Source organism: Martes martes (genome assembly GCF_963455335.1).
Source record: "Martes martes genome assembly, chromosome: 1".
Classification (NCBI taxonomy): Eukaryota; Metazoa; Chordata; class Mammalia; order Carnivora; family Mustelidae; genus Martes; species Martes martes.
Window position 1 is genome coordinate 197,887,815 of NC_137888.1, and position 15,095 is coordinate 197,902,909.

Genomic DNA, 15,095 nt, shown 5'->3' on the forward strand with positions numbered 1-15,095 from the left:
GGAAAAGCTGACTCAGTTATGACTGAGTTTTCATGAAGAATTTTAAAACATGTTAACACACTCTTGAACTTAAGAATCTGAACATGACTGGGGTAAGAAAAATAGCATAAAATACTATTTATAAATAACTTTTAACACACTTATCTCACCATCAGGCTTGACTAGCTCAGACATGCTCTGCACACCTGGTCACCCGAGAATAAAGAAACACAGACACTCATTTTTCAAGGTATTTCTTTTGTAAAGGAGCCAGATTTGGCAACTAGACTGAAAATCTTCCAAAATTCTGTACAAATGTGTAATATACAAATATACACAAGGCTTTTGCCAAGAAAAGACAGCACAACAAATGACAGAGGGGGCTTTGGTGTCACATACCACCTAGGGCATCTCAACACCCCCTTGGAGTGTGAGGGGCTGACAGACCATGACATGGGCTACACATAAAACACACTACATTACACTATGTACACTGAAGTATAAAAGACCCACTGTCCCCTTGGCCAGCTCACAAGCCCTCTGGCAGGAAGGAAGGCCATTCGCCAGACAGTCCATATAAGGAGAACTCCTGTAAGTGGGAGAACCTTGTGGAATGGAGTGGTTCGCCCTAAAAACTATTAACAGCACAAGGCATGCCCTTAAAGAGACAGGTGTTAAGAGTGAATTCAGGGGATGGACTACTCCTTGTGCTCCGAGGAGCTCCTTGTCATCTTTCCCTCCCTCCCTCTTTCTCTGAGCCTCACTCCATCTCAGTGAACCGAGCAAACATGGCCTTCCGGACAGCATCTTTGTAGGAATCCGCACCCGACAGTCCGTATGCGCTGCCTTTGGCTCCCAGGCCAGCTCCTTTTAGCCGGACTTGAGCCTAGGGGAACAAAATTTCTGTCAGCAGCTGGCAGGGAGGGTGTGGACTGCTCTAACACCTGCTCATCCGGGTGACTCCCAACCAAACAGAACCACCCACCAGGGACAGGAGGAAGGAAGCTTGGGAGACCCAGGGTAGGTTTAAGGACTGAAGAAATAAAAATGCACTAAGGAAGACAGGCAGAGAGAGAGATGCATCCCCCAACCTTGTCTCCCAGTGCCTCCTCAGCAAGCTTTTGTGCCTAGTGAGGGCCCCAGAGCACTCCACAGAAGCCTAGAAAGGCCTGGTAATTACGGGCACAGATCATAGCAGGACAGCCCGATGTCAGAACTTGCTTGCACGAGACCAACATGTTCTGGCTGTAACAGTCTGACCTAAGCTGTGCTGCCAGGTCCGAGAGGGATCGATCACTGGTGGTGCTCTGGTCTAGAAGCCCAGTGGGTGGGGACCTCTGACCCTGCGACTGTATCTCAATCTGAGCTCCGACCAACTAAAGAATTTCTTATCATGGATAAAAATCCTACTAAATCATAGTTTTTTTTTTAAATTTTTTTTTCTAATTTATTTATTTGTTAGAGAGCAAGCGAGCACAGGCAGAGTGGTAGGCAGAGGCAGAGGGAGAAGCAGGCTCCCCGCCGAGCAAGGAGCCCAATGTGGGACTCGATCCCAGGAAGCTGGGATCATGACCTGAGCCGAAGGCAGCCACTTAACCAACTGAGCCACCCAGGCGTTCCCTCATAGTTTATTTTATACATGACCAAGATCACTTAGAAATTAAAGCACAGCACACCTTTTAAAAAAATCCAATCTAAGCTACGTGGATCTGAGTTGGTGTTAAGAGACTATTTCTGGGGGCAGCTGGGTGGCTCAGTGGGTTAAAGCCTCTGCCTTTGGCTCAGGTCATGATCCCAGGGTCCTGGTATCGAGTCCCGCATCGGGCTCTCTGCTCGGCAGGGAGCGTGCTTCCCTTCCTCTCTCTCTGCCTGCTTCTCTGCCTACTTGTGATCTTTGTCTGTCAAATAAATAAATAAAATCTTTAAAAAAAAAAGAGAGACTATTTCTGACAAAGGACATACACTTCTCAGAAGATGGCTTTTACCCAAAGATACCAAAAGACCAGAAAAATCAAGTAGGGTACGACTCCCATTCCTCTCAACTGACATCGTAAAGGGGGGGTGGTGACCTAAGGGTAACCTGCAGGGAGCAAGACTCCCACTGGCTGGTGGTGCGGCCCGAGGAGACATGAACCCTCCCCTGGGCCCTGGGCTATCTGGGTGCTTCCAGCTGTCTCCTCACTAGAATAAGCCAGCAAACCGATGAAGCCCACTCTCACTGCTTACCTCGATGGGGGCTGTGATGCCTTGACACTTTCGTCCCAAACCAGAGCCTTCCCGCCAACCCATGGCCTGCAGCATCTTGTTGCCAATGTTACTGTGGTCAATGCCATCTTTGGTGGGCTGCTCGTAATTCCTGCCAGTGGCAAACACACAGTTACTTACAACAGCCAGAGCCCCAGCTAATGAAGTGGAAAAGGTGCACAACACGTACACAGTGCCAGCATCAAACTGCTTCTTGCGCTTGGGCTCTGGAGGTTCCGGAATGCCGTACTTCTCCCGTCTTTCTGCAGCTCTATCTCGGTATTTCATCTGTGTGGGAGAAAAAACTGATGCTAGAGACATTCAGACTGGAATCTGTAACAGCCTAATGCACTCGGACTTCATGATCACCACCCTCAAGGACTTTCCTCATCTGGAGTTTGGCCTCTTAAGATCGTCTGAGATACCAAACACGCTTGTTTCCCTCACTGCACTCAGTCAGATCAACTGTGTGTGGGGCCTGGGGGCAGAGCTACACCTGCACCAAGCAGTTTTACTTAATAAGCCACCATTTGTCAAGCCCTTGGACACGGCTGCTGGGCCATGACTGCAGCCTAGAAGAGGGCAGAGCTGCCGTTCCTCTCCCCACTTGGGACAGGCCGATCTCCAGGGACAGACGGCACCAAGGAGGCGTCCAGAGACCTGCTCATCAGCCCCTGGGGAGCTGGCACCATAAACAGTGGAAAAGAACAGGAAAACTGAAGCCCTAACTACTGATAGTGTGAATTACAGAATGACTGTGGGGTGAGAAATTTCAAGTAACTCTGCCCACTGGCTCATTTCTAACCCATTGGCCTCTATTTGTATTTTAAACCCAGCTGGCCCTCAACCTGCCTCATAAACGATCCAATGCCTTTCCATTATTGGCCTCACTTTTGCTGCCTTCACCCCAAACCCTGCCCTGCCCGCTGCTTCCTTCCATATCCCTCCAGCAGTCTTATGCCTTGATGTCTCCTGGGCCTAATGTGAAGCCTCCCTCACTGCAGGCCAAATGAGATTGCGTTCTCCTTACTAAAACCCAGTCTACCTCACCGGCAAGTACCCGGCATTCAGGACTTGAGCAGAGCTGTGAGCAGAGCTCACAACCTACACAGAGCCCCCAGGTACAGGCTACAATGAGCCACAATGGCCAGGTGACAATATGTGACAAATCCTATCTTGCCCCTGGGACCTGGAACTATGTGCTACAAATAAAAGCTAAAGGGAGATACAAGACACTCCTTTCCAGTGGCACAGTGACGCTCATTCACCTCTCTCTCCCTCAGCTCCAAGGCTTCCAGCTCCTGCTCACTCAACCGGGATCGTCGGTAGATATCCATGTTTTGCTGTACAAGAGATTTGACAGACATAGTAATTCAGACCATACTGATCTGCAATGTCTATTTCTATCAATATCTATATTTATTCTGAGAGTCAAAGCCCATTCAGTATACCATGGCAGGAAAACCAGAGCCTGGTGTATATGGACCCGCCATGCTCCTTGCCACCCTTTGATCTGGAACAGACCATAGTAAGAACAGCCTTTTAAAGGCAATCACTCCAGGCAGGACCTGCTGAACCTTCACCACAGTCAAGCACCCATGTCACCTCCCCTCCCTGCCTCCAATCGGCTCAGAGAAGCACGGCCACCTTGTGAAGGTCTGAGAGCTGCTGGTGCCTGACCAGGGCGTCTCTGTTGGGGAACTGGCGCCGGCAGAGCAGGCAGGCCATCTTCTTCCAGTCGGCCAGCTTCTCCTCCTCGCTCTCGAGTCTCTCCACCAGCTCCTCTTCATTGTCACTGTCACCACTGTAAGCAGCAACCAGACCCCTCTGGGGACAAGAGGGTGGGTCATTAGACACACACAGTGAGGAGCCAGGACTACATATCTAGACAGATTAACAGTGTAATTCCAGATGTGCAAGAACTCCCACTGCCCCTTGCCATGCTTCAACAGTGAACTGCATTTCATTCAATTGGGCACAACAGTCAGGTCCTTAAGGGCGGGGCCTGCCAGCCTCCTGGGACCCAGGAAAAGTTCTTGGATGGTTGCTTCCAAACAACTATGAATGAGAACCCCAAATAGAACAGATCAGAGTAATGGCCCACACAGACCACTACCTATCAAGTAACACGTTTTATTGTCTTAATTTTCTCTTTCCAGATCGTTAAGATGCTCTATTTACAAATGCAATAAAACTCAACTTAGGAATTCAGGTTTCATTCAATGCTCCAGCTCACCAGCTCTCACCCAGAAAACAAAGCCCTGGACACGGATTGTATGTGCAGGAGCTGCTCTCAATAACCACTGACAGGAGCATATCCAGTTCTGAGGAGGAATCACAGCCCAGATGAAGCCGAGATTCCCAGTGAGACACGGAGCACAAACAGCACAAACACACCGGCGGTCCTCTCTTACCTTGAGAGGATTCTCCTCATCTCCATTCCGCACCAGTTCTGGGATGAGCTGCTGCCTTTCGGCCAAGGCTCCCTGGGAAATACAGAATCGGTCATAAGCCTCAAGTTTTACTTCAGTTCCCAGCTCGAAGTGCAGCCATTCTTGCTACTGTTACCTTTTTCTCAAACAGAGCAAAGCCAGCATCTGCTGCAGCAGACTCTCTCCTTTCTTCTTCCCTCAAGGAATTAACAGGTTGAAAGCTGTTTTTAAAATTTTCTTTCTGCTTGTTTAAACTCTTAGCCCAGCGTTCCATGTCTTTGGCGATCTAATGCCGAACCAGGAGAAAACGATACAGGACTTTAGAGAATGGCGTCTGGTGCCACAGTGAGCAGCCAGTAAGAGTCTCACCTCAATCACATGCTCTGCAACCAACCCCCTGCGCCCTTACTTCCACCCACAAATTTCTTCATATGACCACAGTCATGAATGAATATTAAGCAAAAGCCTGTGAATCTTCTAGGGTATTCTTCCCTCTAAGTATGTACACAGGCAATTGACAACGTATGGTAACATTAACAAATTACAAAATGCTCTGCGAACTTAATATAAATAAGATGCGTGGCCCCATTTTTAAAACATCCAAATAAAACCGACACAGATGCCGCAACTCAAAAAAACCAAACCAAACCAAAACTAAAACAAAAATTAAGCCCAACCGCCCAGAGAGAACTGAGGTCACGGGGTCATGGTCTTTCACCTGTTGGGCTGTTTTGCTCTTGGGTTTCTCCTTCTTTTCCTTCCCCTCTTTTGCAGGAGGTAAACCTGTCTGCTGATGGGAGCTGGAGTCTGCGGCTGGCACATACGTCTCCTTCTCTCCATCCCAGTAAAGGTACTGCTGGGTCAAGGAATTGTAGTAGTACTAGAAACAAAGCACAATTAATACAGACTTTCTGCTTTGTACCATTAAAGGATTATTTTGTTAAAAAGGTATGTCAAGGGGTGCCTGGGTGGCTCAGTGGGTTAAAGCCTCTGCATTCGGCTCAGGTCATGATCCCAGGGTCCTGGGATCGAGCCCTGCATAGGGCCCTCTGCTCAGCAGGGAGCATGCTTTTCCCTCTCTGCCTACTTGTGATCTCTGTCAAAGAAATAAATAAAAAAAAAAAAAAAAAAAAGGTTATGTCAAGATTGTTTTGTCAAAAAAAACTTAAACACAAAACATGTTGCAGAGCAGTAGTCTTTCCTGCCCAGAGAAGCTGCTGTATGTGTTGGTATGGTAAGGATGGAGAACCAGCCACGGAAGAGGTGTGAAACTTCTTGGGCAAAAGCAGAATATGGTTTCTCAAGAGTGTAGTTCCATTAATCTAATCCCTGGGCCTAAAGGGCACCCAAAGAGCCACGTGTCTGACTCCTCTTCAATGACAGACCATTGATACAAAATAGGTGGCCAAAACAGGTGGTTCGGATTTCTTAAAGTTTTTTTTTTTAATTATTATTTTCAGTAATCTCTACATCCAGCATGGGACTTGAACTCACAACCCTGAGATCAAGAGTCCATGCTCCTTTGACTGGACCAGCCAGGTGCCCCTTGTTCAGGAGCTTTTAATCACACATCCTCCATGACCACCTGTTAATAGCTCTTCACTGGGTTCAACCGCCCCAAACTCAAACCCAGGCAACCAAACACAGGGTTGTAAAGAGCCAGCTCGGGAGCCTGAAAGGTGGTAAGTGAAGGAACCGAATCTGATATATGTAGGCGGAACTGCAATGGCGGATAGGTAGCTCCTATCTCTCGTCTTCCTTGTTCCCTAGTCATTTGCTCTACCTGCTCGGCAGGGACCCATGGGAGATGGTCTGTTATGTCTCTTCTGGGGAAGGTGGCATGGGTCAGACATGGGAGTCATAATGGCTATGGCCACTAAGAAATGCCTGGGTAATGGTCAGCCTTCACAAACAAGAGAGGCAGAACCATGCAAGGTTAGCTTGCTCAGGTGGGTCCCTCTCCGCTTCACACCTCACTCTCAGAAACCACAAGCTCTCAATGCCAAGTTCCTGTTAAAAGCACTTATTTTATTATTCTATATATATAGCTTCTGGTCATAGGTAATTGTTTATTTATGGAGTGTTAAAGCTGCCTTTCCTCTTTAAAATAATGTACCACTACCCAAAATAAAACATCACCCCAGAGATCTGCTAATTTCTACCCTCATGAATATATCAGGATGCTAAGTAAAAAAGGCTGGACACCAGAGGTCACATGTTATCTGACTCTATTTACATGAAATGCTCAGAAGAGGCAAATTTGTAGAGACAGAAAGGAAACAGTGGTTGCTGGGGTAAAGAGGGACTAAGGAGTGACTGCTAATGGTACAGGGTTTCTTTCTGGGGTGATGAAATGTTCTGGATTACAAACAAACAGCAAGGGGTGCCTGGCTGGCTCAGTTGGTAGAGCATGATCCTGATCTCAGGGTTGTAAGTTCAAGCCCCAGGCTGGGTGTAGAAATTACTTAAAAATAAAACCTAAGGGTGCCTGGGTGGTGCAGTTAGTTAGGCATCCAATTCTTAGTTTCGTCTCAGGTCTGATCTTGGGGTCGTGGGACTGAGCCCCATGTTTGACTCCATGCTCAGTGGGGAGTTGGCCTGGGTTTCTCTCTTCCTCTCCCTCTGTCCCTCCCTGCTGTGCGTGTGTGTGTTTGTGCACGTACTCTCTTACTGAAATAAATATATCTTAAAAAAAAAAAAAATCTTAAGGGGGTGCCTGGGTGGCTCAGTTGGTTAGGCATCTGACTCTTGATCTCAGCTCAGGTCTTGATCTCAGGGTCATGAGTTCAAGCCCTGTGTTGGGGTCCACATTGGGTGTGGAGCCTACTTAAACACCCCCCCCCCCGGCAAAAACAAACAACCAAGCAAACAGTGAATTTTATCTCAATTAAAAAAAAATACACAAGAAGAGAAATCACATTTTCACACTCCTATCTAGGTCCTGACATAAACACTAACAGCCACCCATAAATTTTTTTTTTTTTAAAGATTTTATTTATTTATTTGACAGAGAGAGAGAGAGAGAGCGCACAAGTAGACAGAGAGACAGGCAGAGAGAGAGAGAGGGAAGCAGGCTCCCTGCTGAGCAGAGAGCCCAATGCGGGACTCGATCCCAGGACCCTGAAATCATGACCTGAGCCCAAGGCAGCGGCTTAACCCACTGAGCCACCCAGGTGCCCCAACCACCCATAAATTTTAACTTGACAAAATAATGGTACCAGAAGTCAGACTAGAGGTTACTGAAGAGGGCTGGTACTGACCAGCAAGTGCTCACCTCAGGGCTGGTATACACATGAATGTGCCTACACGGAAACATTCAAACAAATGCAAACCTCAGCTTTGTGTATTTTTCTACATGATCGCTGTACATTTTTAACCTTAAAGTTAAACATTAAAATCCTAAAATAGAAATTACATCTTGGTGGTTCTGAAGAACTTAAAACTAATGTGGGTCACTTGCTCCTTTGCAGGAGACACTTCCTGTCATGCCTCATAAATGGACCGAGCGAAACGAAGATATTTCTAGTGAAATGGGGGAGGAGAGCATGCGCTTACCTGTGAGTTGGGGTCATAGTACAGCCCTGTTGTTGGATCGTAGTAATATCCTGAAGACTCGTCATACTGGTAGGTGGATGTGTCAGGCACTGCTGCAAAAACAAAACCCAGTGCGTGGTCATTCCAGGTGAGGAACGCGCTTTCCTTCAACCTCTAAGCCACTGAGATGTGGCAGGCCTTAATGGTTGTCTTCTCTCATATCCCCAAGTGTCCCTCTTGACCCCCACAAAGGGAGAGGAACTCTTACTAGACACAGACAACAACTAGGACCTTCCAACTGTCAACAGCCCCATGAGGTTTGGCTTACCATATTTGGTACCAGGAACTACACCAGTGGGGGAAGCGGCTGGGGCCTGTGTACTTGTGCTAGTGCTAGGCTGCGCTTCCTCAGTCTGGAAAGAACAGCAGCTTCAATATAATTTCAACTGTAAAGCCTCTTAAGAGAACTAAATCACTGCAATCATCCAGGTGGAAGGGCTCCCCGGACAGACACACTGCAGCAATGATCTAAGGCAATCCTTGAACAAAACACATGCTGACAACTTTCTTCCTGAAGGTCAAGTCGAAGCATGCAGAAAGCATACACCCTGTTCGGAATCTTATGCTTTAAATACATACCCCAAATTATTTTATTATCTAATAATACCAGACAGAGAGAAGTACGGTTGGAATGTCTGTGTACTATTCGATCCTGGCTCACACAGCAGGAAAGGATAATACTTGGACAGCAAAACAAAGTTTTCCCCACAGTCACCAGTTCTGTATTTAGGACGACAGGATTACCGGAGAGCTGGGTGGATTGGAGGTCTGATTGTACAGCTGGGGACTCTGGGACACTACGGCCGATGAGGTGGTGGTCACTGCTGTGCCTGATGATAAACACAGGGGTTAGCAAGGGCCAGGGCACTGAACTCCAAGCCACACATTTTTATCTGTACTGCCCAACCTAGCCTTTCATCTTTGTCAGTTTTTTTGTTTTGTTTTGTTTTTTTTAAAAGATTTACTGATTTTGAGAGGGAGAACTTGGTGGGGAGGAGCGGAGGGGAGGGAGGAGGAGTTTCAAGCATATGCCCAGCTATGTGTGGAGCCCGAAGCAGGCTCAATCTCACGAGATTGAGATCATAACCTGAGCCAAAACCAAGAGCCAGTCACTTAACTGTGCCACCCAGACGCCCCATGTATGAGTTGGTTCTTAGTAACCTAATTCCTACTAAACATCCTGGAACTTACAACATTATCATTTTTATAATCCTACTAGAATGCTACACACAAAGTTAAATATTCTGCATGATGGAAAGAAGAGAAGAATCCATAACTGGTCTGGGGTTCAGAAAAGATTTAACTATAAGTCTTTAATAATTCTAAAACAAAAACCAAAGCAAAGTCTTCTTACAATGAGCCATCTGATTGATGTCTGGGTACCACACTATAGGACCATAACCTCTGCTCACATAAACCTATGTGGGCACCCACGATTCCAAACGCCACAGCCAAGGGAGATACAAGTTGAATTCTAAGAATAAACACTCATCACAGCACAGTCTCTAAAAGGCTATTATCCATTCCTGATCTTGCCCAGAAATTCGGCACATGGTGACAACCCTGAATGTGTACCCTCGGACGCGCCCTATCTCCTAAACCATAGCCACTTAAACAAAAGCTATAACAGAGATGAAGTTTACTACCTGATGCAGATGATGCATCAGATTCCAATCCTCCAGCTTGCTGCTGATAAAACTGTTGGTAATCCTGTGAGTACTGAAGAAAAGTCCACTGTTAAAGCTGCTATTCTCAGACATGCTCTGGACAGCAGACGTTGGAGGCTGGTTCAGTCTGCCTACCTGAGCATACTGGGCGTAGCCATCCTGGCCTGGCTGCAGGTAACCATAGTCAACAGCGCCTCCTTCGCCGCTCTGAGACTACAAAATGTTGAAAGAGGACACACAGGTGAGGTTAGTGGACATCAAAGAAAGAAGCCAGGAAGCGCTCCCTAAAACTGCCCTTGGAGAGCTCCTAAGACACCACAGGAAAGATCCCTTCTGCAACTTTGGGCACCACCACACTACTTGGAAAAAAAAAATCCTCCACCTTACCTGGGTGGATGACCACTGAGCAGCAGCAATGGCTGTACTAGCCACAGAGAAGGCGCTGACCCGGTTACCATCTGGCAGCACCAAGTCTCTGAAACCACAAAAACCCAAGCATGTGGCTCCCAATCTGTCCCCCGACACTGCTAGGGATGAGCAATTCACTCTAGCCTTTGTTGGGAGCTCTCAAGTGCCAGAAAGGCCTCATTTCAGAGCAGAAGTGGTCCCCACAGGCAATGCCTCACTGGGTAAATGCCTCTGTAACATCACTGCTGTAGTCTGTATCCTGCCATCTAGTAAGGTGTCTGTGGGATGAGTAATCATACTACGAACAGGAAATTTACATCTCTAGACCGAAGCTCACTCTATACAAAGCTGTTAGCACGCTGTTCTGGAAAGGATTATTTCCAGATGGGTTTGCACTATCCTGAAGCTGTTTGCACAGCACATATTCTCAACCCATCTGCCATGTATGCCTCTGTCCTGCTCTGAAGTTTTCTGGCAACTGTTTTTTCAGGACAGGAGGGCATATGCTGTAAGAAAAGACAGACAACTGTCTCCCTCCCGACCTCAGCAACCAGGGAGGATCGTGCTTCAGGGTCGAGAACATGGGCTTAGGGTTCGGTCTGCAAAACATCCCTGGGCAAGTGTGCAAGTACAGCAGTTTAAATAAGGACAATAAAGCCACTCACTTTCTGGCACTTTTTGCAAAATCAACCCCAATAGTTTTGCCGTCAATTTTCAAAGGCGGATGGAGACTCTGCAGTATCTGAAGCAGCTGAGAGGCATCCTGAGGAGAATGTCAACAAAGACAGTTGTGTCATGTAATTAAAAATCTCTCCCTATCACCTACCCCATTCAAAGTAGTGCAGGTTTCTATTAAAAAAAAACAACTCCACACAGTAATTATTTTAATGCATATAAAACCTTAAAGAAATAAAAAAATAGCCCTCTTTCTTCCAGCACATGAAGGTACCCCGTATTATTAAAGTAGTAAATGCTAAACCAATCTAAAACAAAGCAAGAAGAAAAAATAAAGCTGTGGCTCAAACTTCACTTCTGCCAATTATCTACAGGTATACGCTATTATTTTTACCACTTATCATATGCAGCCTTGAACTCTGGGCTCCAGGAGCCTTCCACACAGTATTACAATTAGATGAACCACATCTGCCTCTGAAAGCCCAGTTTCTTTTAAAAGGAAAGATTCAGTGAGCACCTCACCATTGCAGAAGACAGCTGCACAAACGCGAAGCCTCTGTTCTGCTGGGTCTGTTTGTCTTTTATGAGGCGAATGTTATTGACAGCTAACGACGCGTAGGGTGACAGTGCTGTCATGATGGAATCCACCACAGTGTGCGGGGCTATGTTTCGAAGTATGATTGCTGGTGGTGAAAGAGACAAATGGCATGTATGTGCATTCCCACCACCAGTGCTTTCCAAGACAGGCTCAAGGACAAACACAAATTCATTTTGGGAGATTCCTAGTATATTTTGCACTTCGACATGGAGAAGACTCTAAAAACCAATCTTTTACGGGACAAACTGAAGCCATCGCTATTCATTAAAAAAGGGTAAGAGAACAAAAACTTCCAACTGAGGTCAGCTTCTACCACAGAGGCCAAAAGGGCATAGTGGGACTTACTATCACAGTAGTAATCCACAGACTGAACAGATTCTGTGGTTCCAGGGGGCACTTCCTGTTCAGAGTCTATAAGGGAAGGAGACAGGGAGACTCAGTAACTTAAGACGAACAAAAAATAAACCAGTGTATTTTTAGTAAAGAAATACATTCAAACCCCAAGTTCCAATTGTAAGTAAATGTAGCACTCATTTTTTAAAAAACCATCTGTGGCTATAATAAAACATGATTAGTTTTGACATGATAAATGTGGAATGCAGAAACTGGGCCAGTGGAGGACTGAGAATACCTCAGTACTAAAGAAAAGCAGACGCAGAATGCAAACCAGGTGAGCAGGCTTAAATTTGGAAAACAGAAGAAGTCTCTGCACCCACAATCATCAGAAGCATCTACCCAATGTAAGGTAAGAAAGTGTGAGGAAAATAAATGAATTACTTGTTGAAATGCCCTACAATCTATACTTTTCTTCAGGTTCGCGGACATTTCAACTAGTCAGGTTTTTTTTTGTTTTTTTTTTTTTTTAAAGATTTATTTATTCGACAGATCACAAGCAGGCAGAGAGAGAGGAGGAAGCAGGCTACCCGCGGAGCAGAGAGCCCGATATGGGGCTCGATCCCAGAACCCCGGGACCATGACCTGAGCCGAAGACAGAGGCTTTAACCCACTGAGCCACCCAGGTGCCCCATCAACTAGTCAGGTTTTTAATGCTTATTCCAAACAGCTGACTTTGGGCTTACCAAACTTGTCCGCTCCACATCGGAAGCATTTTAGTCTTTTCCTGAAATTGTTAAGGCAGCACTGGAAGAAAAAAAGTTTTCTCTGTAATTATTTCTCATAGTACGCCAGGCTTACTATTAATTAAGTGGGTCAGAGCAATAGGGCCATGGACAAGTCCCAGTAAGCAAATAAAAAAGCAGAGAGTGATACCGTGTAACCAAGACAAAGGGGCATTCACCTAAAAATTTAAAATTTAAAATGTTTCACTGTGAAATCTCTCAAGAAAAACAAATTTGGACAGATTCTGAAGTACAATTCTATTTTTATCAAGTTGGGGAAAAGCTTCAGTTCACCCCAAGACCTTACAGCAAACCCTATAGTGGCAAAGTTCTTGTTCTTGTATCAGAAAAGCAATCACTATATGGACCACTCTATATGCACAGACATGACATAAATGGAGTACTGTCTAGTCCCCTCCGGGACACACGCCACATGTAGGACAAAGAATCCAAGTACTCTCAGAATGTCAATGGCAACACCCAAGCTCAAAATGGTGCACTGGTGCGGCGCGTGGGTGGCTCAGGTGGTTAAGCGTTTGACTCTCCGTTTCTGCTCAGGTTGTGATCTCAGGGCTGTGGGATCAAGCCCTATGTCAGACTCCCCAGTTGGTGCAGAGTCTGCTTAAGATTCTGCCCCACCCGCTCACTTACTACTTACACACGTGGTCTCTCAAATCAATCGATCTTTTTTTTAAATGTATTTTCTTGGTGTTTTATTTTTTATATCATTTATTTATTTGACAGACAGTGAGCACAAGCAGGGGGACCAGCAGAGTGGGAGGGAGAAGCAGGGAGCCCAATGCGGGGCTCGATTCTAGGACCCTGGGATCAAGACCTGAGCCAAAGGCAGACACCCAACTGACTGAGCCACCAAAGTGCCCTTAGTGATCAACCTTTACCAAGAAAAAAAAAAAAGTGCACTGGTGACAGGACCATAATGTTATTTATTTGTTACTTTTTTTTTTTTTTTTAAAGATTTTACTTATTTGACAGAGAGAGATCACAAGTAGGCAGAGAGGCAGGCAGAGAAGGGGGGGGAAGCAGACCCCCGCTGAGCAGAGAGGCGGGTGCGGCGCTCGATCCCAGGACCCTGAGATCATGACCCAAGCCGAAGGCAGAGGTCTAACCCACCGAGGAACCCAGGTGCCCCAAATTTCTGTTACTTTTTAAAGTAAGCTCTATGCTGAACATGGGGCTAGAACTCATAACCCTGTGGTCAGGAGTTGCATGCTCTACCGACTCAGCCAGCCAGGTTCCTGACATGACTAACTACAACAGATCTTTCATAACTTGAGCAGGGTCAGAAGGACTTGGTTAATGTAATTAAGAGACTATGCCACAAGTTGAGACCTCTAGAAATCAAATAAACAGTAAAGTGGAAGAAACCTAAAATCCTAATTGAAATACTGAGCTTAGAACCTGGATCTGAATAAATAAAATTATTGGTGTTCTAGGGACTCTAGTATCTCCAGTATCTACATAGGAGGACCCAAATAAAGTCACAAAACAGGAAAATATCCCTATGATAAAAGTTGGCTATTGTATACTTTCTAGTTTCCTTGTTCAGACAAAGAAAAAAACAACAAAACCCAAAGGACTTTTGTCTATTTGCTAAGAATACACGCTTACCTTGTTACAAAGCCAATCTTCAAACTTAGGTCTGGGATTGCTATAATGCATCGCAATGTGCTTTCCTTGAATCACCAACTTTTTCTGTAAAAAAAGAAGTAATTAGTTATTCCCATTGTGAGGAACATGTGTCCATTTTCCCAGGGCAGAGCACACTTCGGAAAAATCAGTGCTCTGGAATTAAATGGACAACATACGGGGAAGACCAACCACCGCCACCTATACTCTGCCCATCCAATCCTTCAGATAGGCAGTAAGAGAATGGGATGCGGAGTAAAGGTAAACGGAGTCAGGGAGTGCTGAGAAAGCTGCCAAACTCTAACCGCTGACATGCACCAGGCCGTGTCTCCAGCAGAGACAGAAGTCCTAACATTCAGCATTGCCAGGCTGCCTGAGAGTGACAGTCTATTTCAAAAAGCAGAAGACACAACTCTCCCAGTTCTGAGATTGCCTCCTACTTTATTAGCCTCAGCATGGTGTCCTCGGGCTTCGCTTCACTTTTCCCCCAGTCCCCCGTCTTTATGCAAAGTAAAAGCTTTTCTACTTTCCCTTTCCCCAACTCCTGCGTCAGGATGTGTCCTCTGGGGGACGAGGGGAGGGGAGCTCAGCTTTAAAGGGAATCTGGTTACAACTCTTTCTTTGGAGGGCCTATTCTGAATGCCATCGACTCTAAAGCAGCTAAATGAGATTTCTTCCTGCCAACTGAAACCATGTTATGTCCTAGGTGACGGATGTGTTTTTCCCTGAAATA

At 46.0% G+C, this 15,095-nt stretch overlaps 1 protein-coding gene across 2 annotated transcripts in view; it reads right to left on the reverse strand.

The window, feature by feature from the left end:
* Positions 1 to 225: 225 nt before the first annotated feature.
* RBM5 (RNA binding motif protein 5) overlaps positions 226 to 15,095 on the reverse strand; it is a 24,815-nt gene continuing 9,945 nt past the window's right edge. The window contains exons 7-25 of one of the 2 annotated variants that reach the window (XM_080797456.1): positions 14,345 to 14,428; positions 12,677 to 12,737; positions 11,943 to 12,008; positions 11,522 to 11,682; positions 10,990 to 11,087; positions 10,304 to 10,391; positions 10,052 to 10,129; positions 9,896 to 9,968; positions 8,994 to 9,079; positions 8,518 to 8,602; positions 8,211 to 8,299; positions 5,374 to 5,535; positions 4,792 to 4,941; positions 4,638 to 4,709; positions 3,871 to 4,050; positions 3,492 to 3,566; positions 2,414 to 2,511; positions 2,206 to 2,335; positions 226 to 865 (exon numbers count right to left, since the gene is read on the reverse strand). In XM_080797456.1, coding sequence (XP_080653582.1) covers positions 740 to 865; positions 2,206 to 2,335; positions 2,414 to 2,511; positions 3,492 to 3,566; positions 3,871 to 4,050; positions 4,638 to 4,709; positions 4,792 to 4,941; positions 5,374 to 5,535; positions 8,211 to 8,299; positions 8,518 to 8,602; positions 8,994 to 9,079; positions 9,896 to 9,968; positions 10,052 to 10,129; positions 10,304 to 10,391; positions 10,990 to 11,087; positions 11,522 to 11,682; positions 11,943 to 12,008; positions 12,677 to 12,737; positions 14,345 to 14,428 — 1,962 coding nt within the window. In that variant the 3' untranslated portion in view covers positions 226 to 739. Of the gene's footprint in view, positions 866 to 2,205; positions 2,336 to 2,413; positions 2,512 to 3,491; positions 3,567 to 3,870; positions 4,051 to 4,637; positions 4,710 to 4,791; positions 4,942 to 5,373; positions 5,536 to 8,210; positions 8,303 to 8,517; positions 8,603 to 8,993; positions 9,080 to 9,895; positions 9,969 to 10,051; positions 10,130 to 10,303; positions 10,392 to 10,989; positions 11,088 to 11,521; positions 11,683 to 11,942; positions 12,009 to 12,676; positions 12,738 to 14,344; positions 14,429 to 15,095 lie in introns of both variants that reach the window. The other variant, XM_080797455.1, reaches the window with a different exon arrangement.